The 19,946-nt window shown below is 45.6% G+C and overlaps 1 protein-coding gene across 5 annotated transcripts in view; it reads left to right on the plus strand.

The window, feature by feature from the left end:
* Window positions 1–6,631: 6,631 nt before the first annotated feature.
* Rft1 (RFT1 homolog) overlaps window positions 6,632–19,946 on the plus strand; it is a 36,978-nt gene continuing 23,663 nt past the window's right edge. For 3 of the 5 annotated variants that reach the window (XR_383189.2, XR_001781128.2, XR_383188.2), the window contains exons 1-6: window positions 6,632–6,767; window positions 10,601–10,686; window positions 12,489–12,605; window positions 13,563–13,752; window positions 15,370–15,471; window positions 18,971–19,108. Coding sequence is in view for 1 of the 5 variants with exons in the window: in NM_177815.3 (NP_808483.2) it covers window positions 6,705–6,767; window positions 10,601–10,686; window positions 12,489–12,605; window positions 13,563–13,752; window positions 15,370–15,471; window positions 18,971–19,108 (696 nt within the window). In the remaining 4 variants the exon portion in view is untranslated. Of the gene's footprint in view, window positions 6,768–10,600; window positions 10,687–12,488; window positions 12,606–13,562; window positions 13,753–15,369; window positions 15,472–15,579; window positions 17,911–18,970; window positions 19,109–19,946 lie in introns of those variants that run through there. The other 2 variants (NM_177815.3, XM_017316058.2) reach the window with 2 other exon arrangements.

Consider the following 19,946-nt stretch of genomic DNA (forward strand, 5'->3'; position numbering starts at 1 on the left):
AGCTGGGCTGCCTTGTCTGGCCTCAGTGGGAGAGGATGTGCCAGGGTGGGCGGATACCCAGGGGCCCCCACACACTCAGAGGAGAAGGGGAGGTTAATGGGGGAGGGATTGTAGGATGGGGTGACTGGGAGGGGGCCAGTGAATGGGATGTAAAGTGAATAATAATGAAGGAAAGATAGAAAAAATAAAAGAGAATTATTATGGGCTCTGCTTGGTGGCATACCCCTTTAATCCTGGAACTTGGAAGGCAGAGGCAGGGGATCTTTGAGTCTGAGGCCAGCCTGATTTACACAGTGAGTTTCACACTATCCAGGGCTACATACTAAGATCCTGTCTCAAAAAAATTTTTTTACAGGAATGGAACACAGAGATCCAAAAATATTAAATGTTTTTCAACATCCAAGGGAGGAAATAGTATCCACCCTATTGATGTAAATGTGACAAAATGATGGTAATTGCTCGTGTTTGTAACGCATGTTCATTCTAAGTGCCTGGTAAAAGAAACATTTCCATACATGTTATCTTATGTAATTCTTACAGTAACCCTTATGGAAGGTTTTACGATCACTTCCATTTTATAGATCATGAAACAGTGACAGAGAGGCGAAATGACACCCAAGGAGTATTGGCGCTTGGGTCAGTTTGGATCAGTCTCTTTTCACAAGAATGGTTCTATGAGACCTGGTAGCCTTCACACCCACAATAAGAGCCAAAAGACAGGAATGAAAGTTGCTGCTATGGCTGTCTGTTTTGGGGTTGTCTCCAAGGATACACCTAAGTTGGTGGAGAGCTTGACCAGTATACAGAAGGGACAGGTCCAGTGCTCAGCATGGCATGAATCAGGAGCGCTGGGCACCTGGGAGAGCTTTTGGAAAGCTGGTCTGGGAGCGTGTGGGGCTACTTTCCAGCCAGACTGTGGTTTTAAGGGACAGGAAATGTAGCATGTGTTTAGACGAGGGGTGGCCTAAACCCTCAACTGGCTCTGATCCAAATTCTTTGGGGTTATGGATACACAAGGGCAGCCTCATGTGACCCTTCTATGTGTGTAGCCTTGGAGCCAAGCCCCAGAGACAGTTCCTTTCCACCCACCCCATGAGAAACCCTGTGTCAGGTCCAGGTCAGTGATGAGTGGGCCAGGGACATTTCCTCACCAGGGACTTTTTGAATTCCTGAGAAGTGGCTTGAAGGAAACGGTAAAGGGAACCTCTGATGCCCTGTAGCTAGGATTCAATGTTATCTCTGCCACCCCTTAGAGCCTCAGTTTCTCCATCTGTGAAATGTGCATAATTACATTTTGTTATTAGCCCACCTTATAAGACTGAGAGGATATTGTTGAGGTGAAATGCAGAATCTTGGGCCTAGATAAAGAACCAGAATCAGAGAAGCAAAATTGATGCCTAGACTAGGACACATTTTGTACACTTTTTCTTTTTCTGTCTTGATATATAGCCCAGGCTGGGCTTGATCTCAGATCCTGTCTCAGCCTCCCGCATGCTGAGACTGAAGATGTATACTAGTGTTTCACAGGTTTGCAGGCACACACGACCAACCCCACGTCCACACATGCTCATCTAAGAACTCCCTCATACTGCATGCTCTCCGGCTTCATATGTGTGCACGTATGTATCTACACACTATCTCAAAGCGGATTCTGGCAAGCAGAACAAGCAAATTCACACCGACCCACTTGTGAACACATGTGACTGATTTCCCCCCACCCCCATACAGGGTTCCTCTGTGTAACCCTGGCTGTTCTAGATGTCCTGGAACTCACTCTGTAGACCAGATTGGCCTCGAACTCAGAGATCAGGCTGTCATTGTCTCCAGAGTGCTGGGATTAGAGGCGTGCGCCACCACGATACCCAGCTCAAAGATTTATTTACTTATGTATTTTATGTATATGGTGGGTACTTTGCAGGCACATCTCACATCAGAATATGGCCTCAGACAGTTGTGAGCTTCTATATGGGTGCTGGGAATTGAACTCAGGACCTTTGGAGGGGCCATGAGTGTTCTTAACCACTGAGCCCTGGTGTTGTTTTTGGGGCCAGGGTCTCACTCTACAGCTCAGGCTGCTTCAAACTCACACTGAATCCTCCTGTGCTATCCTCCTGACGGCTGAAATTACAAATGCGTTCCACCAAGCCCTTAATTTGTATTCATTCACACACTCCTGTTCACGGACTTGCTGTTCTCAGGACTGCTGGCTCAACACTGGCCACAGGCTGCTGGGTACAAGAATTCTGCACCAAGAGTAGCCACAGCCAACTACTAGGTTCACCCACAGGCTCAGCAAGTTCCCTCTTCCCGGGCTCCACTGACTGTGACTGACGGGGATCTTCTTTGATGCTTCGGCCAGAACGATCTCTCCACCTACCCCATCTCTATGTTCCCCTTGCATGGTTTTGGTACCTCGGTCTGTCTGCTCTCACTTGGGGTTCTTCCCAAGAGAGACCCTGAGGCCTGAGCGTGGAGTAATAGTGGTTCATTCTCTCTTAAGCCCCTTCCAATGCCCAGCTCAGAGCTCTGGATCTGGAATGAACCACATTGTTATTGTTGGTATTACAGGCTACTCTGCACAAATCAATGCTCAGAGAGAAACCAGGGTCTTGTGGCTGCTCACACCACTCCATAGAAAGACCTATGATCCAGGAAGTGCTGTATGCACAGTTCTTGACACAGGTGTTCCCAAGGCTCTCATTTAGGCACTGTCTCCAGGCCCTGATGTTCTGACCACTACCCTGGTAGCATATCCTATTGGAGAGTTGAACAAGCCCAGAACAGCTTTCAGCACTTCTTTACCCACTTTGGGCAGACAGAGGCTTCAGACCACTGAGGCAGATAGATTTCCCAAGGTGCCTGAAGGTACCCTCAGGGAGTACTTTTCAGAGTTTTGTCCAGAGCATCATAACCAATCATGGTAATATAAAGTTCCAGGCCAGCATGGGCTACAGGGTAAGTAAGACTCGTTGTCAAAGGCAAAACAGGCAAACACCACAAAACCAATGCAGATACCCCAAATCCTTCCTGAATCGTAACTGCTGAGGGGGAGCACAGCGTTCTAAAGGGATAGCCCAGTTCACACTCTGGTGTTTCCAACCACCACCCCTCAAACAGGTCCCCTAACTTTGCCAAGTCTGTTCCCTGGCCTGTACAGCAGAGGGGACAGTGGTCTTGTTGGGCTGCTAACGGAGTTCAGTTTGACCATGAAAATACCCAGCACATAGCTTTGTAGACTCAACAACATGGGCTGTTGTGACCACAGCAGCCTTGTCATGCCCTGGGACTTTCAAGTGAGGGACAAAGTGTTGATGTTCTAGTTCAAGGAGGGGCCCTGTTGAAGGTTTTCCAAACAGCGAAAAGCCTTGGTCTGGGAGGGCCCTTGCCCAACGAGCCATGCCATCTAGTGGCTGTTGTGTGGGAACATGCCCAGTCCTGGTGCCTCCGCTCAGCCCAAGTCCAGGCCCCCACTTAACATAGCTTTTACTCTGCCTTCCACCCATTGGCAGCCTCCCATCCTGCCCCATTGCCCTGGAAGTCTAACTGGCTCAGCACCAGCCCTAGCACCTCCCACTAGTACAGTAATGAAATGCGAGTCCCAGACCAGCTTTCCCTGGCAGGGAGGTCACCTGGCACAGAAGCAAGTGGCAGGAAGGAACCCTGAGGAAAACAGCTTGTTTAGTGACCACCATTTATAGTTCTGAATTCTCAAGGAGTCTTTTTTTATTCTTTCACAATTGATTCCAATTTGGGATTTTATGATTTTTCTTCAGATTTAAGTTTTTAATCTCTTAGTAGAATTTAAGCTACTTGTGGGCCAAGCTGGTCTGCTAAAATTATCACACCCACCTTAACAGGACAGACAATATCTATATTTATGTCTATATTCATATCCAGATCAGTATCATAGATACTGTGGCTTAAACCCAGGCCTTCACACAAGCTGGGCAGTCACAGTACTACTGAGCTATAAACCCAATGCTAATATAATATCTCTTTAAAACAATCAGCATTGACCATGCCCCAGTGAGTATATGAACAACATAAATTAGACTTGGTTTTTATCCTTCTTCTTCTCCTCCTTCTCCTTCTTCTCCTTCTTCTCCTTCTCCTTCTTCTCCTTCTCCTTCTTCTCCTTCTTCTGCTTCCCCTCCTTCTCCTCCTCCTCCTCCTTCGAGGTCACAAAGGTTTGGGGGTGGACCTGGAAGAACTAGGAAGTGTTATTGGGGTGCATTATGTGAAGTTGCCAAATAATCAATAAAATACGTTGGATTTAAACAAACAAACAAACAAACAAACAAACAGCACACAGGGGGTCCTCCAGTTGGTGAGCTGCAGCAGGAGGGTTCCAGGAAAAGTCTGTCTGATGGTCAAACCTCACATTCTGTGTCTCAACACTCAACAAAGCTCATTCTGCCTAAGATGAGGACACAGAGGCTTTGAGCCATGCAGTCCATGTTCAGCAGTGCTAGCAACAGTGATGCACCAGGAGGCATTCGTGAGAGCTTAAGAGTGTTCTCTGTCGGTACATAGGATGCAAGAGTACAAAATGCTTTAAGGAACTATTGAGGTCAGCTTGAGCTGTTGTAACAAAACACCATAGACTGGGATGCACCATAGACTGGGATGCTTAAACAACAGATTTGCTTCTCCAATCCTGGATCCTAGAAGTCCAAGATCAGGGTGACAGCCAGTTTGGGTCTTGTGAGGGGACTCTTCTTGGTTTGTAAATAGCCACCTTCTTGCTATATCTACTCACAGTGAACGAGAAGTCATCCCACCCAAATATTTTTTGAGGTACTAAGCATCAAAACTATGGTAAGCAAACACTGCATCTCTAAGATGCATTACCTCAGACATCATCTTTATATGGCCACTGATTCACCATAGCCAGTTCCTCAAATGTCTTCTTTGTGTGGCCACTGATCCACCATAGCAGCCCTCAGATATCTTCTTAATATGGTCACTGACCCACTGTAGCCATTCCTCAAATATCTGGGCAATGGCCCCACCATAAAGGCTACATCTTTATCCTAATTACTTCCCAAGTACTCTCCTGAGTGTATTATATGTGTATATTATCACATTCAGGACTGTCACTATATGAATTCTGAGAAGATACATTTAGTCCATAGAAAGTACAGACTGTGGGGTAGTTAGGGGTCAGTATGGGGGCCCTGAAAAAGTGAAGAGTACTGTCAAGGAAGATATTTGGGCAGAGACCATGACAAAAACAAAGAAACACCCAACAGGGTCTCTTTGAGGACCACTAAGGGGGCTGGGTTTTTTGTTTGTTTGTTTTGAGACAGAATTCCACTATGTCTTTCTGGCTGTTCTTGATGTATGCTATATAGACCAGGCTAGCCTCAAACTCAGAGATACACCTGTCTCCTGAGTGCTGGGATGAAGGGATCCAAATATGAGCATCTAAAATGTACTGATAAAGATGGTAGTGATGTGTAAGATGACAGGCAGTTACCAGACAGCAAGGAAGGCCAAAGAGCTTTGAAAATGGTGATTGCGTATGTTGGCCACTTTAAAAAAAAAAGTATAAAGTACTTCCAGTCTGACCCTTGACCCCGATCTGTTCTGCCCAGGCCCATGATGTGCAGATTTGAACAAGGCACCTCACACCTCCAAGGCTTACTTTTCTCCTCTCGACAACCAGGCCAAGTATCAGAGCCTTGGGAAGGTTTCTACAGAGAACTACATACATGAAAATTCTGTGTCTGACCTTCAGTCCTCAGTTCTTCCTTTGCAAAATTGGGAGAAGTCCTGTCCAGCCCAGTTGGTGGAAGGGTTATGTAACTACATTCGTGTGATCGCCAATGGCAAGAATCTCACTGATTAGTCTCTGCTGAGCACTTTGTCCCGCAGCAGCCACTGCTGGCTTGTTTTGTTCTGTTTTCCTTTGCTTTGAAACAGGGCCTTCTGCTGGGGAACAGGGAACAGGAGTACAGGGAAGATAATTAGCAGGCCTGCAAATTAGCCCAGCAGGTTAAGAGCTTACCATGTAAGCCTGCCAATCTGAGTTTGACTGCAGAACCCATGTAAAGGTGGAAAGAGAGAACTGATGCCTGAGAGTTCACTGATACACACACAACTACACTATGCAAAAACAAATAAATATTTAATTCTCATCACTTGGGAGCTGGAGACAAGAGGATCGGGAGTTCAAGGCTATCCTAGTCTCTCTAAGTGAATTCCAGGCCAGCCCTGGCTACATAGAAAGACCTTATTTCAAAATAACAGCTGGAGTTGCGGCACTTGGGAGTCAGAAGCCGAAGCCCGCAGATCACTGAGTTCAAGGCAAGTCTGCTTTGCATATCGAGTTCTATGATAGCCAAGGCTACATAATGAGACCCTGTCTTAAAAAAAAAAAAAAAAAAATCAAGCCAAAAGATATCAGTTGGGGCTAGGGGTGCGCCCCAGTTATCCCAGTGTTCCAGAGACTGCGAGTTCTAGGCCAACATGGTCTACAGGGATCGGCGCTGAACACACTCTCAAAACAACAACAACAAAAATCAAGACACCCCAAGAAAATCAAGAGACACAGCCTCAAAAGTTGTTTGGAGTCGCAGCTTCTTGTGCTCCGCCCCTGCTGTCAAAGACCCAATCAGGAGCGAGCCTGTCCGTGACGCCATTTTTCCGCGACGAAGCGGGCGCGGGCCCCGTTTCCTCCTCGGAGCTGTGGCTCTGGGGCTATGGGCAGCCAGGAGGTGCTAGGCCAGGCGGCCCGGTTGGCCTCCTCGGGTCTCCTGCTGCAGGTACTCTGCTGCGCCCGCTCCAGCGCGTGGTGCCGCGGCCAAGCCTCCCGGGGAAGCTGCTCTGGGTCCCCCGCACTGCACAGGGTTCCACGGGGGACCACGGAGGCGGGGAGGGGCGCCGGGTCTAGGAGTTGGGAGACTGCGGTCCCAGTCTTGGCTGGTGACTACAAACAAGCCATTTTCTTTCTGAGCCTTGTGTTTCCGTGTGATGATAGGAGACAGTTTAAACAACTATCAACAAACAGTAGACAGAGGCTACTTTAATCTGATATTTTAAGGGGTTCATTTCTGGAGTGTTTCACTCTTGATCCTCAAAACTGTTCTTCAACTCTGATTCTCTTTGAGTTTAGAGAGCCCATATGGCGTAGCTAAGAACAAGGATCGGGTTCAGGCAATGCTTGTCCAGTGACCTAGGACAAGTCACTTCAGCCCCTGAGCTTTTAGCTCCTTGTTGACAAAAATGAGTGTAATAGTATCTAATTCAGAAAGCAATTTGCAAGGATTGTTTGGGATCTTTTGAATAAGCTCACTTAGCGCAGTACCAGCATCCTAGTGTGCACTTAATAAACTGCATCTGCTGTGTGTCCTTGGACAGACTCTTTTTTGGCTTTGTATTTTTTTTTCTTTCTTTTGCAGATGACACTTGCTAGTTCGTCCACATGGTCCAGAGTCCACCTTCACCTTTATCCTAGAGAGGCACAAAGAGGTTAGGAGAGAGAAGCAGGCTGAATTAGATTCAGGTTAGGTGGCCCCTTTTAAGATAAGAGTTACTTGGGTTAGGTGTAGTAGCTCAAGTCTTTCATCCCAACACTCAAGAGGTTGAGTTCTCTGTGAGTTCCAATCTGAGCTCCAGTCTAGATAGGGTTACATACTTAGACCTTGTCTCAAAAAAAAGTTCAAATCAATTGGCTTTTTTTCTGAGCATCGGTTTATTCTTTTCTTCCTTCCTTCTTTCCTTCTTCGTCTTTGTCTTCTTCTTCTTTTTTTTTTTTTTTTAAAGACAAGATCTCTCTATGCCTCCCTGGCTGTCCTGTAACTCACTGTGTAGACCAGGCTGGCTTTGACCTCAGATATGCCCTGCCTCTGCTTATAGGCATGAGACACCAGTCCTGGCTTTATTTATTTATTTATGAAAAGATACTGCTATGTAGTCCAAGCTGGCCTTGAATTCTTGATGTACTTGCTGCAGTTTACAAAGTGCTGGGGTAACAAGCACATACCTCCATCCCGGCAGCTTCCTCATTTTGAATGAGAACAGCACTGCAGCTTCACAGGGTGATTAGGGAGATTAGGGGAAATAATTTCTGTTATGTCCTGGCACACTACAAGGTACTTAGTAAATGTTAGCTACTTTTATTAGCATAAGAAGTTTGTAAATGGCAGTGTAGGGATAAAATAAGCTATATATAAAGGATATAGAAAAGTGCCTTGCACACAGTACATGCATAATCAATGTTGGCCACTCTTCTTTTAACTCCACTTGTTTAGTTCTTTGTTTTTCTGTTTCACAGTATAGGTGAGTTCAATGTGTTATACATAGTAGGTTTTTTTAAAGTTTATTTATTTTATGTATATGAGTACACCATCACTGTCTTCAGACGCTAGAAGAGGGCATTGAATCCCATTACAGATGGTTGTGAGCCACCATGTGGTTGCTGGGAATTGAACTCAGGACCTCTGGAAGAGCGGCGAGTGTTCCTAACTGCTGAGCCTCTCTCCAGCCCCATAGTGTTGATATTTGCTACCTTGGGTAATACCTCACTCCCTAGATTGGTGGTGTAAGACAGAAACGGGTTATAGCAGAAGACACTGGAGCAGGGATCTGTGTGAAGCCAAGCCGGGCCATTCGTTTGTTGTTTGATATTAGGCAGGATTGCTTCATTCTGAGTTCTGTTTCTAGCAAATTTGCCTGGTTGTCATTTGCTGTTGGGATTTGAAGCTAGGACTCCACACATCTTAAGCCAGTGCTTTAGCACTGAGCTATAGTCTCAACCCTTGATTGTCTTTTGCTGTTGTTTTGTTCTTGAGACAGAGTCTCACTATGTAGCCCTGGCTGGACTAGAATTCTCTAGGTAGGCCAGGCTGGTCTCAAATTCAATGAGGTTTGCCCACTTCTACCTTGTGGATGCTGGGATTAAAGGTTTGTGCCACTGTGATTAGTCTGCTTTGTTGTTGTTGATCTGCCTGTCTCTGCCTCCTGAGTGCTGGGATTAAAGGCATGTGCAATGACTGCCTGGCTAAGTGTACAATTTGCAATCAGTATATATTAGTGTACAAAATGATGGATTTTATAATTGTGTGTGTGTATGGATTTTTAAAAATCATCATAAAATGTAGATTCCTTGAGTGTTTTTCTTCAGTCTTACGTACTTCCTTAAGTTATAATGCTGATATTTAAGATAGCTTTGCAGCACATTTTATTATGTAATTTGTCTGAGCTAGCCACGATATAAATTTTATTGCCTTTATTTTTTCATTTAAAAAATGTTTTCTCTTCTATAATCTTATTTTAGCCTTGTAATTAACCTTATAATATCTTTAGCCTCATTTGACAGAGAAAATTGAAGCTTAGGAGAATTAGAAGATGCTCCATGCATTTCAGAGCTAAGTAATGGGTGGAGACTCAGCTGAGGACTTTCTCTAATAAGACTATGAACTGGCTTCCAGCCACCAACACTGAGTGTGGAATTTGGCCTGTATATATGAACCTACATGATTCTAAGAGGCTACAGGGCTTTCTTCAGATAGAAAAGATCACCTCTGACTCCACAAACATGGGGATAATCTTGCCACTGGAGACCTGACTGTTCTGGGACACTTTAGGAGTAGTGTTAATGACCTGGAGATTTTCAGACCATGGTAGACCTGTAGTCTACACTGATTGAATCTTCCAAAATGGCAGCTGTATGAATGTATAGGTAACCATGCTCGTGCTTAACACAGAGTTGACTTGTCATTTGTGGTGAGGAAGAGAGAACACTCACTAGAAAGACTTGCATCCTAGTCAGCAGCTCCATTTGGGAGCCCCATTTAACGTCTCATGGGAAGATCTCTTTGTCTAGGTGGTTTTCTTTAATGGACAGGTTTGAAAGTTTCAGGGTGTGTCCTTGTTAGACGACTGTAGCAGGACTCTGTTTTCCCACTCTCTTTTTACATTATCTTATTGCTCCAGTTGTTATTTAAATGAAAGGTGGCAAGTGTTCAGTCAACAGTGTTTCCTGTGTAAGACAAGAGTAAGTAAATAAGTAAGAAGATTAAAATGTCCTTAGGATCCCTAAATATTGTCAGACAGAGAAGAAAGATACTAGGTCTCGTATTCCTAGTGAGCCTGCTATACTCTGCAGGCTCTTGTTTTAATGTGTAGTTTCTAAGTGGGATTTTGGGAGTGTCCAGTCTTTTGACTTTGTCCTCCAAAAATGTGTTGGACTGCATCTACACAGCTATCTTGGGACTCAAGTGGCCCATGGCCCATCAATTGGTATATCTGGAGAAAGTTTTAGCCAGGGGCCTGACAGTGTCAACCACGATCACCATTCTCTCTTCGTCCCCTTTGACTTTGAGCCTGAAGATGCAATCTGCCAAGGCTTCTCATCTCTTTAAGTAAGGGAGATTCCCAGATACCTTCCTGGGTTGTTTGCCCACAGCTCTGGATGCTGAGAGCCTCTAAGGAATTATAGTTCACAGGAAGCAAGTATGTCAAGGTGAGCATCTTAGAGAGGAGTCTTTATAGCCAGGCAGCTGGGTCATCATCACATCACATCTGGAAGGACAGCTACACGGTCCTCATAGTCAAGTCAACGCTCCAGACATAACTCAGATGTATTTTCTTACAGGTCTTGTTTCGATTAATCACCTTTGTCTTGAATGCATTTATTCTTCGATTCCTGTCAAAGGAGATTGTGGGCATAGTGAATGTCAGGTAAGAGGAATGGACCCTGGCACTTTCCACAGCTGCCATCACCAGTCATGGGTTTTTCAGATTGTTCCCATGTGCCCACTCAGATTTTAGAGCCCTGTGCCTTTCCCAGGAGCAGAGCGTTTCAGCAGCGGCTGAGGAGTGCAGGGCGGGGAATGAGCGGGCACTGCTGTGCTTAATGGACCCATGCAGTGTTTTCCATTAGCAGCTTCCAAATGCACATTTCCCCCTAGTGTTCTGGTTTTCCTGCTCTTAGGGCCCAGGAGAAGAGTGGGAGTAATTCATCGCAAACCTTCTCTCAGGTATAATCCTGTGTTCTTGTCCCGCTGACACAACACAGGAAACAGGAATTGTGCAGTTCGTGAGGATGTGTCTCAAAATTGCAGGGCTGGGGACAGCCAGACGCCTTCACTTCTGCCTCAGTGATTTCATAGTTGAGCTGGTAACTGGGATCAGAGCTTGCATCCATGTGATGAATTCTATGGAAAGTAAACTTGCTTTGTCTTGTAAAACTCAGCTTGTTTCTTCTCTGTTCTAGGACACCCACACTTATTTTGTCTTCACAAGTGACACACACACACACACACAAAATGTAGGAAATGATGTCCTTAGAATAGCTTAGCTTCTCATGTGTTTCTTTAGAGCCTGATAAACAAAGACAGCATGTTCTAGTCAGAATCTCATGCCTGCTATTTACCAACCAAATGCTCATGATGTTTTTCAGAGAGCCTAATGGCAGTTCTCAAACTTGGGACTGGCAACGCAGCCACCTGGAGCTTTGTACTAGGTAGGGTTCACGATCTCTGAGACAGTGGTAATAGAGGACCCACCGAGACATACTATTTAAAAAGTAGGAAGATAGAGCGAGCAGATATTTCTCCCCATGCACTCTCCTCCAGCTTGCCAGGTGCCTGCATGACAGCCTTAGCCATCTCTCCCCACAGTAGCCCACAGTAGGGCGTTGCTTTGTCTCCCCCTCTGCCATGCAGATGGGCTCCTGGGGAGTCTGTGCACTTGGACCACATCACCAGGCTGCTGGCTGTAGAGGCAGGGAAATGTCAGTTGCTTTTCTCTGGGTGCAGGAAGACTGGCTCAGGTGCTGGCCCCCTGCAAGGGAATCAGCAAGTCTTCCTGATGAGGGTTGCAGCACCCTCTGTAATGGCTGCCTGTCGAGGTGTTTGTCCTGAAAGTCTTTTGGCTAGGACCACTGTGTGATAGAACCCCTGCTTTGCTCAGAGACTCCAGGTCCCCTTATTATGTGGGGTGCCAAGCTTGTGGGTTTGTTTTGTTTTGTTTTGTTTTCTCCTTACACCCTCTGCCATAAGCTGCAGACTCTGGTCCCTGCAGCACTTGCTGTCTCACAGTCTGTGCCTAGCTTGGTCCTAACTCAGGTTTTCATGTGGCTCAGAAGGATGGGGCTCATCAGAGACACTGCCATCTACATCCCCACCAGGAGTTTGGGAGTTTGCTTGTGTTTTCCTGAAGTGCTGGAGATGCTAGGGAAGTGCTATACCACTGAGCTATATCTTTAGTCTCCTTTGTACTTTTTTGTTTTGAGATAGAGTCTCACTGAGATGCAGAGTGGCTTTGAACTTATTGTATAGCCCAGCAGGCCTTGAACTTGTGGTCTTCTGCCTTAGCCTCCCAAGTAGTTGGAATCACAGGTCTGTGACACCAGGCTCATCACAAGTGGCTTATAACCAATAACTTTTCTCATTCCTGTTGCTAGGAAAATCTCAAAGGTTCTTTCAGTAAAATGTCTTACAAAGCCTGGCGGCCTCTCAGTTTCCACATTTGCTTTGTAGACTAACGCTGCTTTACTCAACCACAACCTTCCTGGCCAGGGAGGCCTTCCGAAGAGCTTGTCTGAGCGGGGGTGCCCAGCGGGACTGGAGTCAGACCCTCAACCTCCTGTGGCTAACGTGAGTTGTACTTCAGCACATGACATGTGCCAGGAGTGTGGTAGTGAAGTGACAGTACCTGCCTACAGCCAGTCATCTCCAGACTGGATCTGTAGTGGGCTTGGGGGCTAATTTTAGTAGCAGAAGGGGAGAGTGTCTGGGTTGGAGATGCTGCTTGGCCTGTTTCTCTCCATAGCCAGGAGGGCTTCTGGCTGGGGTTCCTGGACTAGGTTTCTGGCCTACTGCTGGACTGATTTTATTCCTCATCTTTATATCCTGTAGTTTCCCTGGAGCCTTTAGCAACTACTTAATATTTTTAAAAAGTCTGTCAAGGCTTTCTTTACATGTTTCTTCAATTCTTTAGAATGTTCTTGTAGACCAAGTATGTCAGCTGAAATTAATTTTTAAGAAATGGTTTTCTCGGCTGGATCCCTGCAGCGAGGCTGGTGGTCTTTCCCAGTACCACCCTTGTGTAACTCTGTTGCCTCACAGAGATGCCTGTCAGAAGGGCTGGCAAGTGTCCGTCCATCGTATTAGCAAGATGGCTGTGCCTTGTGAAGCACATGAAGCGAGCACCGTGCCGGGGACTATTGGTTATTTGGGGTGCAGGACATTGTAGAATGACAGTCATTCTAAGCATGGGCAACAGGTTTTTGGTTTTTCTGGAAAGTTTCCTTATTGACTTAGTCTAAACCAGTGGATACGGGATAGGCTTTGGAGTGGGTCTTGCTTCTGGTCTTGTCCACTTGTTTATAACCGTGGCCATGTTACCAGCCCCTTTCAGCCTCAGGTTCCTTTTAAATGGGGAGAGTGACTGAGGATCATTGTGAAGTATTAGTGTATTCTTTCCTACTAACAGAGTCTTACTGTGGTAACTATTTTTATTATAACTATTGTTTTCATTCAGTATTACTGTTTTAATGTATTTTTATACTTAAAACTTTGTATATTAAAAAATCATCTTTTCTATTCTTCTAGTGTCCCACTGGGTATATTTTGGTCCTCCTGCTTGGGCTGGGTCTGGTTGCAGTTGCTTGAAGTGCCTGATCCAGATGTGGTCCCCTACTATGGAACTGGTGTGCTGTTCTTTGGTCTCTCAGCAGTTGTGGAACTTCTGGGAGAGCCTTTCTGGGTCTTGGCACAAGCACATATGTTTGTTAAGCTCAAGGTCAGTGAACCTCTTGTGACTCGGAAATGTGAGCAGTAATAGAAAGTGTGGGGTTTTGTTGTTGTTGTTGTTGATTGTTTTAGGACAGGGTCTTACCATGTAGTCCACGCTGGCCTGGAACCGACAGATCCACCTTCTGAATGCTGGGACTAAAGGTGTGTGCCCTCACGCCTCGATCCATTGTTTGTTTCTATGTTATGCGGCTGGGTAATTTGCTTGTGAGTATGTCTGTGCATCATGTGGGTGCCTAGTGCCTCCAGAGACCAGGAAAGAGGTTAGATCTCCTGGAACTGGAATTATAGACAGTTGTGAGCCACCATATAGGTGCTGAGACCTGAACCCAGGTCCTCTGGAAGAGCAGCCAGTGCATTTAGCTGCTGAACCTCTTCAGCCTCCAGATCTGTGCTGTTCTACAGAAAGCTTTCACAGGAAAGGATGGTTTTTCTAGATTAGATTGAAAATTAGGGAAAGGTAACATGATGAATTTGTTATTTTAAATTTGTCAGATGGGCTATGTGCCAATTGAGGCATGGCAGGAAACATGTATAATTCTAGTACTCCAGAGGCTGAGGCAGGAGGATGGTGTATTCAAGGCTATTTTACGCTATATAACAAGATTTTATCTCAAAAAGCAAGTAGATGCCAGGGACATGGTTCAGTTAGTAACTTGCTGTCTAAGAATGAGGGCTGTGTCTCTATCCCTGTACCCATATTATAAGCCATGGCTGTAATTCCAGCCCTGGGAAGACACAGGCAGGAGGGTCCTGGTCTTACCTGACCAGCAGCCTAACCAAAATAGGAAGTTCCAGGTTCAGTGAAAGATATTTGTTTCAAAAAATAAGGTAGAGAGCCACAAAGTAACACACCTGACCTTGATCTCTGGCCTCCATGTGCCCACACACATGCACCTGCTGCACACACGTGCACACATATGAATGCATTGAACACACATACAACCTGTGGTGGGGCAGCTACCTCTACCTCTCTACATTGTAAATGAAAAACAGCTTCTGTAATAAGGAAGGTAAGAGTTAGAATGGAAATTTAGGATTGCTCTAAAGCATTTCATATTTCCCTGTGACCTTGTTTAGTTGTGAGTGATGCTTCTTTTCCTCTTTTAAATTCCTTTTTAGTAAGAGGAATGAGTGAACGAGTGGAGGAGCACCCTCATAGAGGCAAAGGGGAGGGGGATGAGGGGGGATAGGATGGGTGGGTGGGTGGAGGGGCACCTGGGAAGGGGGTATCATTTGAAATGTAAATGAATAAAATGATTAATAAACAAAGAGAAAAAAGGAAAAAAATTCCTTTTTTATTTAATGTGTACTAGCACATATATATATATATATATATATATATATATATATATATGCACATACATACACACACGCACACACACACACACACACACACACACACACATATAATCTTAAGGCACAATATACTGAATATGAATGAACTACCCACCCACCCATTCCAAGAAATAACCGTTCCTGTTGATGCTTATGCCCAACCATGCCCCATTCCCTCTGCCAGGGTAGGCACCATGCTGAAGTTTGTGTTTGTTATGTCATTTCATAGTCACTCTTTGATAACACCGCACCTTTTGTCTGTGTGCAGGTTCTTGCTGAGAGCATGTCGGTCATCCTTAGGAGTGTCCTGACGGCTCTTCTTGTCCTGTGGCTGCCTCACTGGGGTCTGTACATCTTTTCTTTGGCTCAGGTGAGAGTTGTGGCCTTACTCTTTACACGTCTGTCTTCCCTCCTTGTTCCCACTAGCATGTGCTTATGTTCACAGTATTCATGCTGTGGGATAGTTGGGAACTAGAATCCTGGCTGGCTAGCACTCCTCCAGCTGCTCTGTCCGCCCTGCTTCACACACTGGTGTCCTCGGGGACCTGGAGAGGGCCATGCACTTGCTTTCTGGTATCCAGCATTAGAAACTCCTGTGAGACATTCTGTGGGCAGGTCAGTATCAGAATGATCTTTGATTGTCTTATGGGGGAGCAGGGAAAAGATAGGGGGTGGAGTAGAAATCAAATTGTATGTGTATTATTTTCCTTGGTTTTCAGTCAGTTGTTTGCAGAATAGGAGGGAATGCTGCCAAGTATATTTTAAACTTCTATTGAAATCTCACAGAACTCAGAGAGAATGAATTAGGCCAAGCAAGCACATTTCCAGTTGTAGCAATTCTTGTAGCAGTTGTAACTTGTAGCAGTGCTCCTACCCGAGCCTGGAAACTGCTAGGGTTATAGGCAAGAACTGCGTGCCTGGATGTCTACTGTGTGGCTTCATTAGTGTCTGAGAAGGCAGCTGAAGTTGCTGCTTAGGAATGATTTACTTGACAGTCTTTCCTATGTCCTCGGCAAAAGACTGATATTTTTTATGGAACACAAAAAGGCTAGATATAAAATTAATTAAGAATGACCACTGCCCATAAAACCAATTTGCAAAGAGATACATAGTTTAGAGAAATTATCTAAATTGGTTGTTTTTCCATATCTTTCTGGATCTAGAACTGTAAATTCTACATTCACCATTATTCTTGTTTTTAAGCGTTCTCTCTCATAAAGCAGAAGCCCCTCAGAAATGCCCAATATGGTTCGCTCTTACTTTGGGAAAGGCACTTGTTACGGAGTGTTTCTTTTTTCTCTTTTTAGTTTTTCAAGACAGAGTTTCTCTGTGCAGCCCTGGCTGTCCTGGAACTGACTTTATAGACCAGGCTGGCCTTAAACTCAGAGATCTGCCTGCCTCTGCCCCACCACGCCCTGCTGGCGCTGTGTGTTTCTGATGTTACAGTTTCTACCCATGGTAGCGTCATAGTTCAACGAGGGAAAATGACTGAATGCATTTGTTTCCTTGCCATGAGACTTTTCCAAGCTCCACAGGACAATCATGGCCAAATGTGTACCAGGCAGTGACACTCATAGCAGCATGTGAGCCCTACCCAGGGCACTGAGAGTCCCCTTGTCAATCCTGCCTCCAAAGTCTTCCTTAAACTGCCCATAAAACTTGCCTTAGAGTAAATAAGGAATGCTCATTCCTGACAATAAACGAGACAAGCCACTCAGTTAGAAACCGGCAAAGAATTTGAACAGACATTTCCCCAAAGAATGTATAAAGCAAATGGACAAAAAGCACATAAAAAAAAATTTCAGGGTCAATAATATTAGGGAAATGCAAATCAAAAACCATAGTGAAGGCCTGGCCTGGCCTTTAAACCAAGCACTTGGGAGGCAGAAGCAGGTGGGATTATAGGAGTTTAAGGCTAACCTGGTCACCTTGTGAGGTCTACACAGAGAAAATCTGACTAACAACAAATAAACAAAATGAAAACCATAGTGAGGTATTTCTTCATACTTACTAGGGTGGGTATAGAATAACAGCTGTAGGTAAGGTTATGAAAATTTGAAGCTAGTACATTTCTGGTCTACATATAAAATAACGGCAGCTTCTGTGAAGTGCAGTATAGTGGTCCCTTTAAAAATTAAACAGATATGCGTGTGCCAGCATCCCACTCTTAAGTATATATACCAAAGAGAACATTCATAACACTCACTAGTCACAGTGGCCAAAAGGTTGACACTCTCAAATGCCCTTTAGCTGATGATTGGGTAAACAGAATTTGGTATATTCATCGAATGGAGTATTATTCAGTTCTAAGAACTGCCATGTATAGTGACAAACATGTCATCGCAGCATCTGGAGGCAGAGGCAGGAGGGCTAGGGCAAGGTTGGGGTCTGCTTGGTCTACAGAGTTCCGGAACAGTCAGAGGTCCACGATTGGAACAGAACATACTAAAGGAAAGAACTAGTCAGGCACAAGAAGCCACACATTGTATGATTCCACGAGTGTATAGTGTCTAGGACGGCAGGACCACAGACAGACGGCAGGACCACAGACAGCACAGTAGTGGTTGCTAAGTGCTGGGGGAATGAGTTGTGATTGCTTAAAGGGTGCAGTTTCCTTTTGGGGTAATGAGAATGTTAAGGAATTAGGTAGTGGTGACATGTCAATGGTTTGACAACAATGTAAGTGTACTACAAGCCGCTGAGTCCTCTGGTTATAATGGTAACAGTTGTTATGTGACTCTCCTGATGGAAGTAAAGGAGGATCCTGTGGTTGTGGCTCCCTGCCTTCAGAACTCAGCTCCGCAGGAAGGTGAGGAGAGGTGGAGAAGCACACCTATCACAAGGACGGGGGAGGGAGTGGCTCCCACAAGGATGGGGGAGTGAGTGGGACGGGGGAGTAAGCAGCTCCCACTTCCACTGCTTGCTTAAGGCCTTGAGGCCTGAGTGAAGACGGCTGATGACTGAGATTAGAGCATATAGGACACTAAGCTGCCTACCGAAGACGACCCCTTTCCCTGCCATGTGCCTTTTGACAGGAGTTCCCTTGTATAGACAAGTAGAAAGAGGGGCTTGGGCTGGACAATGTGGTGTTCACCCCCAACCACAGCACTCGGGAGGCAGAGGCAGGTGGATCTCTGTGAGTCCGAGGCCAGCCTGGTCTACAGAGTGAGTTCCAGGAGAGCCAGGGCTACACAGAGAAACCCTGTCTTGAAAAATCAAAAGAAAAGAAAAAAAGGGATTTGGAGGTCCCAGTCCTGGAGCTAAGGTGCACTGTCATTCTCAGAAGGGGGCTGGTGGCAAGGGGCCATTTGGGTACTCATTTCTAGCCTTCAAACAAAAGCTAGCTGGCTACTTCTGACCAAAGGCGATTCTTTTGTCCCAGTTGGGTGGAGGGTGAGGTAGACCTTCTCATGACCCCACCTTTTCCTCTTGGAGCTGGAAGTAGCTGTCACCCTGCCAATGCCCTGGGTGGGGAGGAGAGAGAGCCAGTAGCTCAATTCTGCTTTGTAATCATAAATGGCACAAGTTCCATGGTTTATGGAAAACCCAGTCCTAAATGTTGGCAAATCCCGGCTGTCAGCAGGCAGGACACCTGGAGTCAGTTTGCTGGGTGGGTATCTGACATCTGAGCCGTTTGAGCTCCTGGCTGTCTACCTTGGAAGTTGTGTTCTCCAGGCAAGTCCAGTGTTAGAGCCTATGCACAGGAGCCACGGTGGCACTGGCTCTGAGTGGTGGGCTGTGCTTTGGAGGGTGCAGTTAATTAGGACACTTTTATGCCTTGATTGACCTTGGAGTAATATTGATAGTTCTGTTGTGATTATGCCCCTCTCAGAACAGTTCAATTCCAACCCTCGGCTTTCTTGTTTCAGCTTCTCTACACGACTGTTCTGGTGCTCTGCTATGCCATCTATTTAATACAATTACTGCGTTCCCCAGAATCAGCCAAGCAACTAACTCTTCCTGTCTCCAGAGTAACACAACTGTTGCCCAGTATTTCAAGAAGCAGAGTGAGTAATGCATTTTGTTCACAGATGATGGTTTTCCTCGAGATAGAGAAACTGCAGCTGGCTTATTTTATAATAGGAAAGATAAATTTACAGATTGTATTTATTGAGTGCTTGCCACATACTAGGTCAGGATTTCCAAATCTTAGCACTGGTGATTTTTGCATAGGGCATGCTTGGTTATAGGGACTGTTATGCACCTTGGGGTGTTTAGCATTCCTGGCTCATGATGCCAGTAGGTCTTCCCGCACCAGCCCAGCACTTACAGCACCTCCAGACACTGCCACATCTCCTCAGAGGCTCACCTCTCCCAGTAGAGAAAAACTGCCGGGCTCTGTAATCCTTCACGTGCGTCATCCAGTGCTTCCATCTCTGAAGGCTAACATTTTCACTCTTCCTGCATTAGGGTTAAAGAGCTAAGGCTGAGTTAAGGCTGTACCTGTCCAGGGTGAGGATAGAGCGCAATTAGCAGTCCGCAGGGGATCCAGTGCCCATGTTCCACTCCTGTGTCTTCTCCTCCAACCGTTTTCTTGGATTGACCTCTGGCAGAGACAGTCCAGGATTCTGAGAATGCAGGGATAACCCCCAGTGGTTGTTGTCTCATTTTGGACCTTTTTGAGACAAAGTCTTGCTATTTATCCCATACTGGTCTCAAGCTTGCAATTCTGCCTCAGCCTCCTGAGTGCTGGTATGAAAGATAAGAAAGATAATGTCTGGCTTTGTTTTGTTTTGTTTTGATCTTGGAGTGGGGCAGCATTTCACATGACTACTTTCCCATCAGACCAAAGGAGAAAGCTGGATGCTGGCATGCAGGAGTGAAGCCTCATCATGTTCGACCCCT

This window comes from Mus musculus, chromosome 14 (genome assembly GCF_000001635.26).
Source record: "Mus musculus strain C57BL/6J chromosome 14, GRCm38.p6 C57BL/6J".
Lineage (NCBI taxonomy): Eukaryota > Metazoa > Chordata > Mammalia > Rodentia > Muridae > Mus > Mus musculus.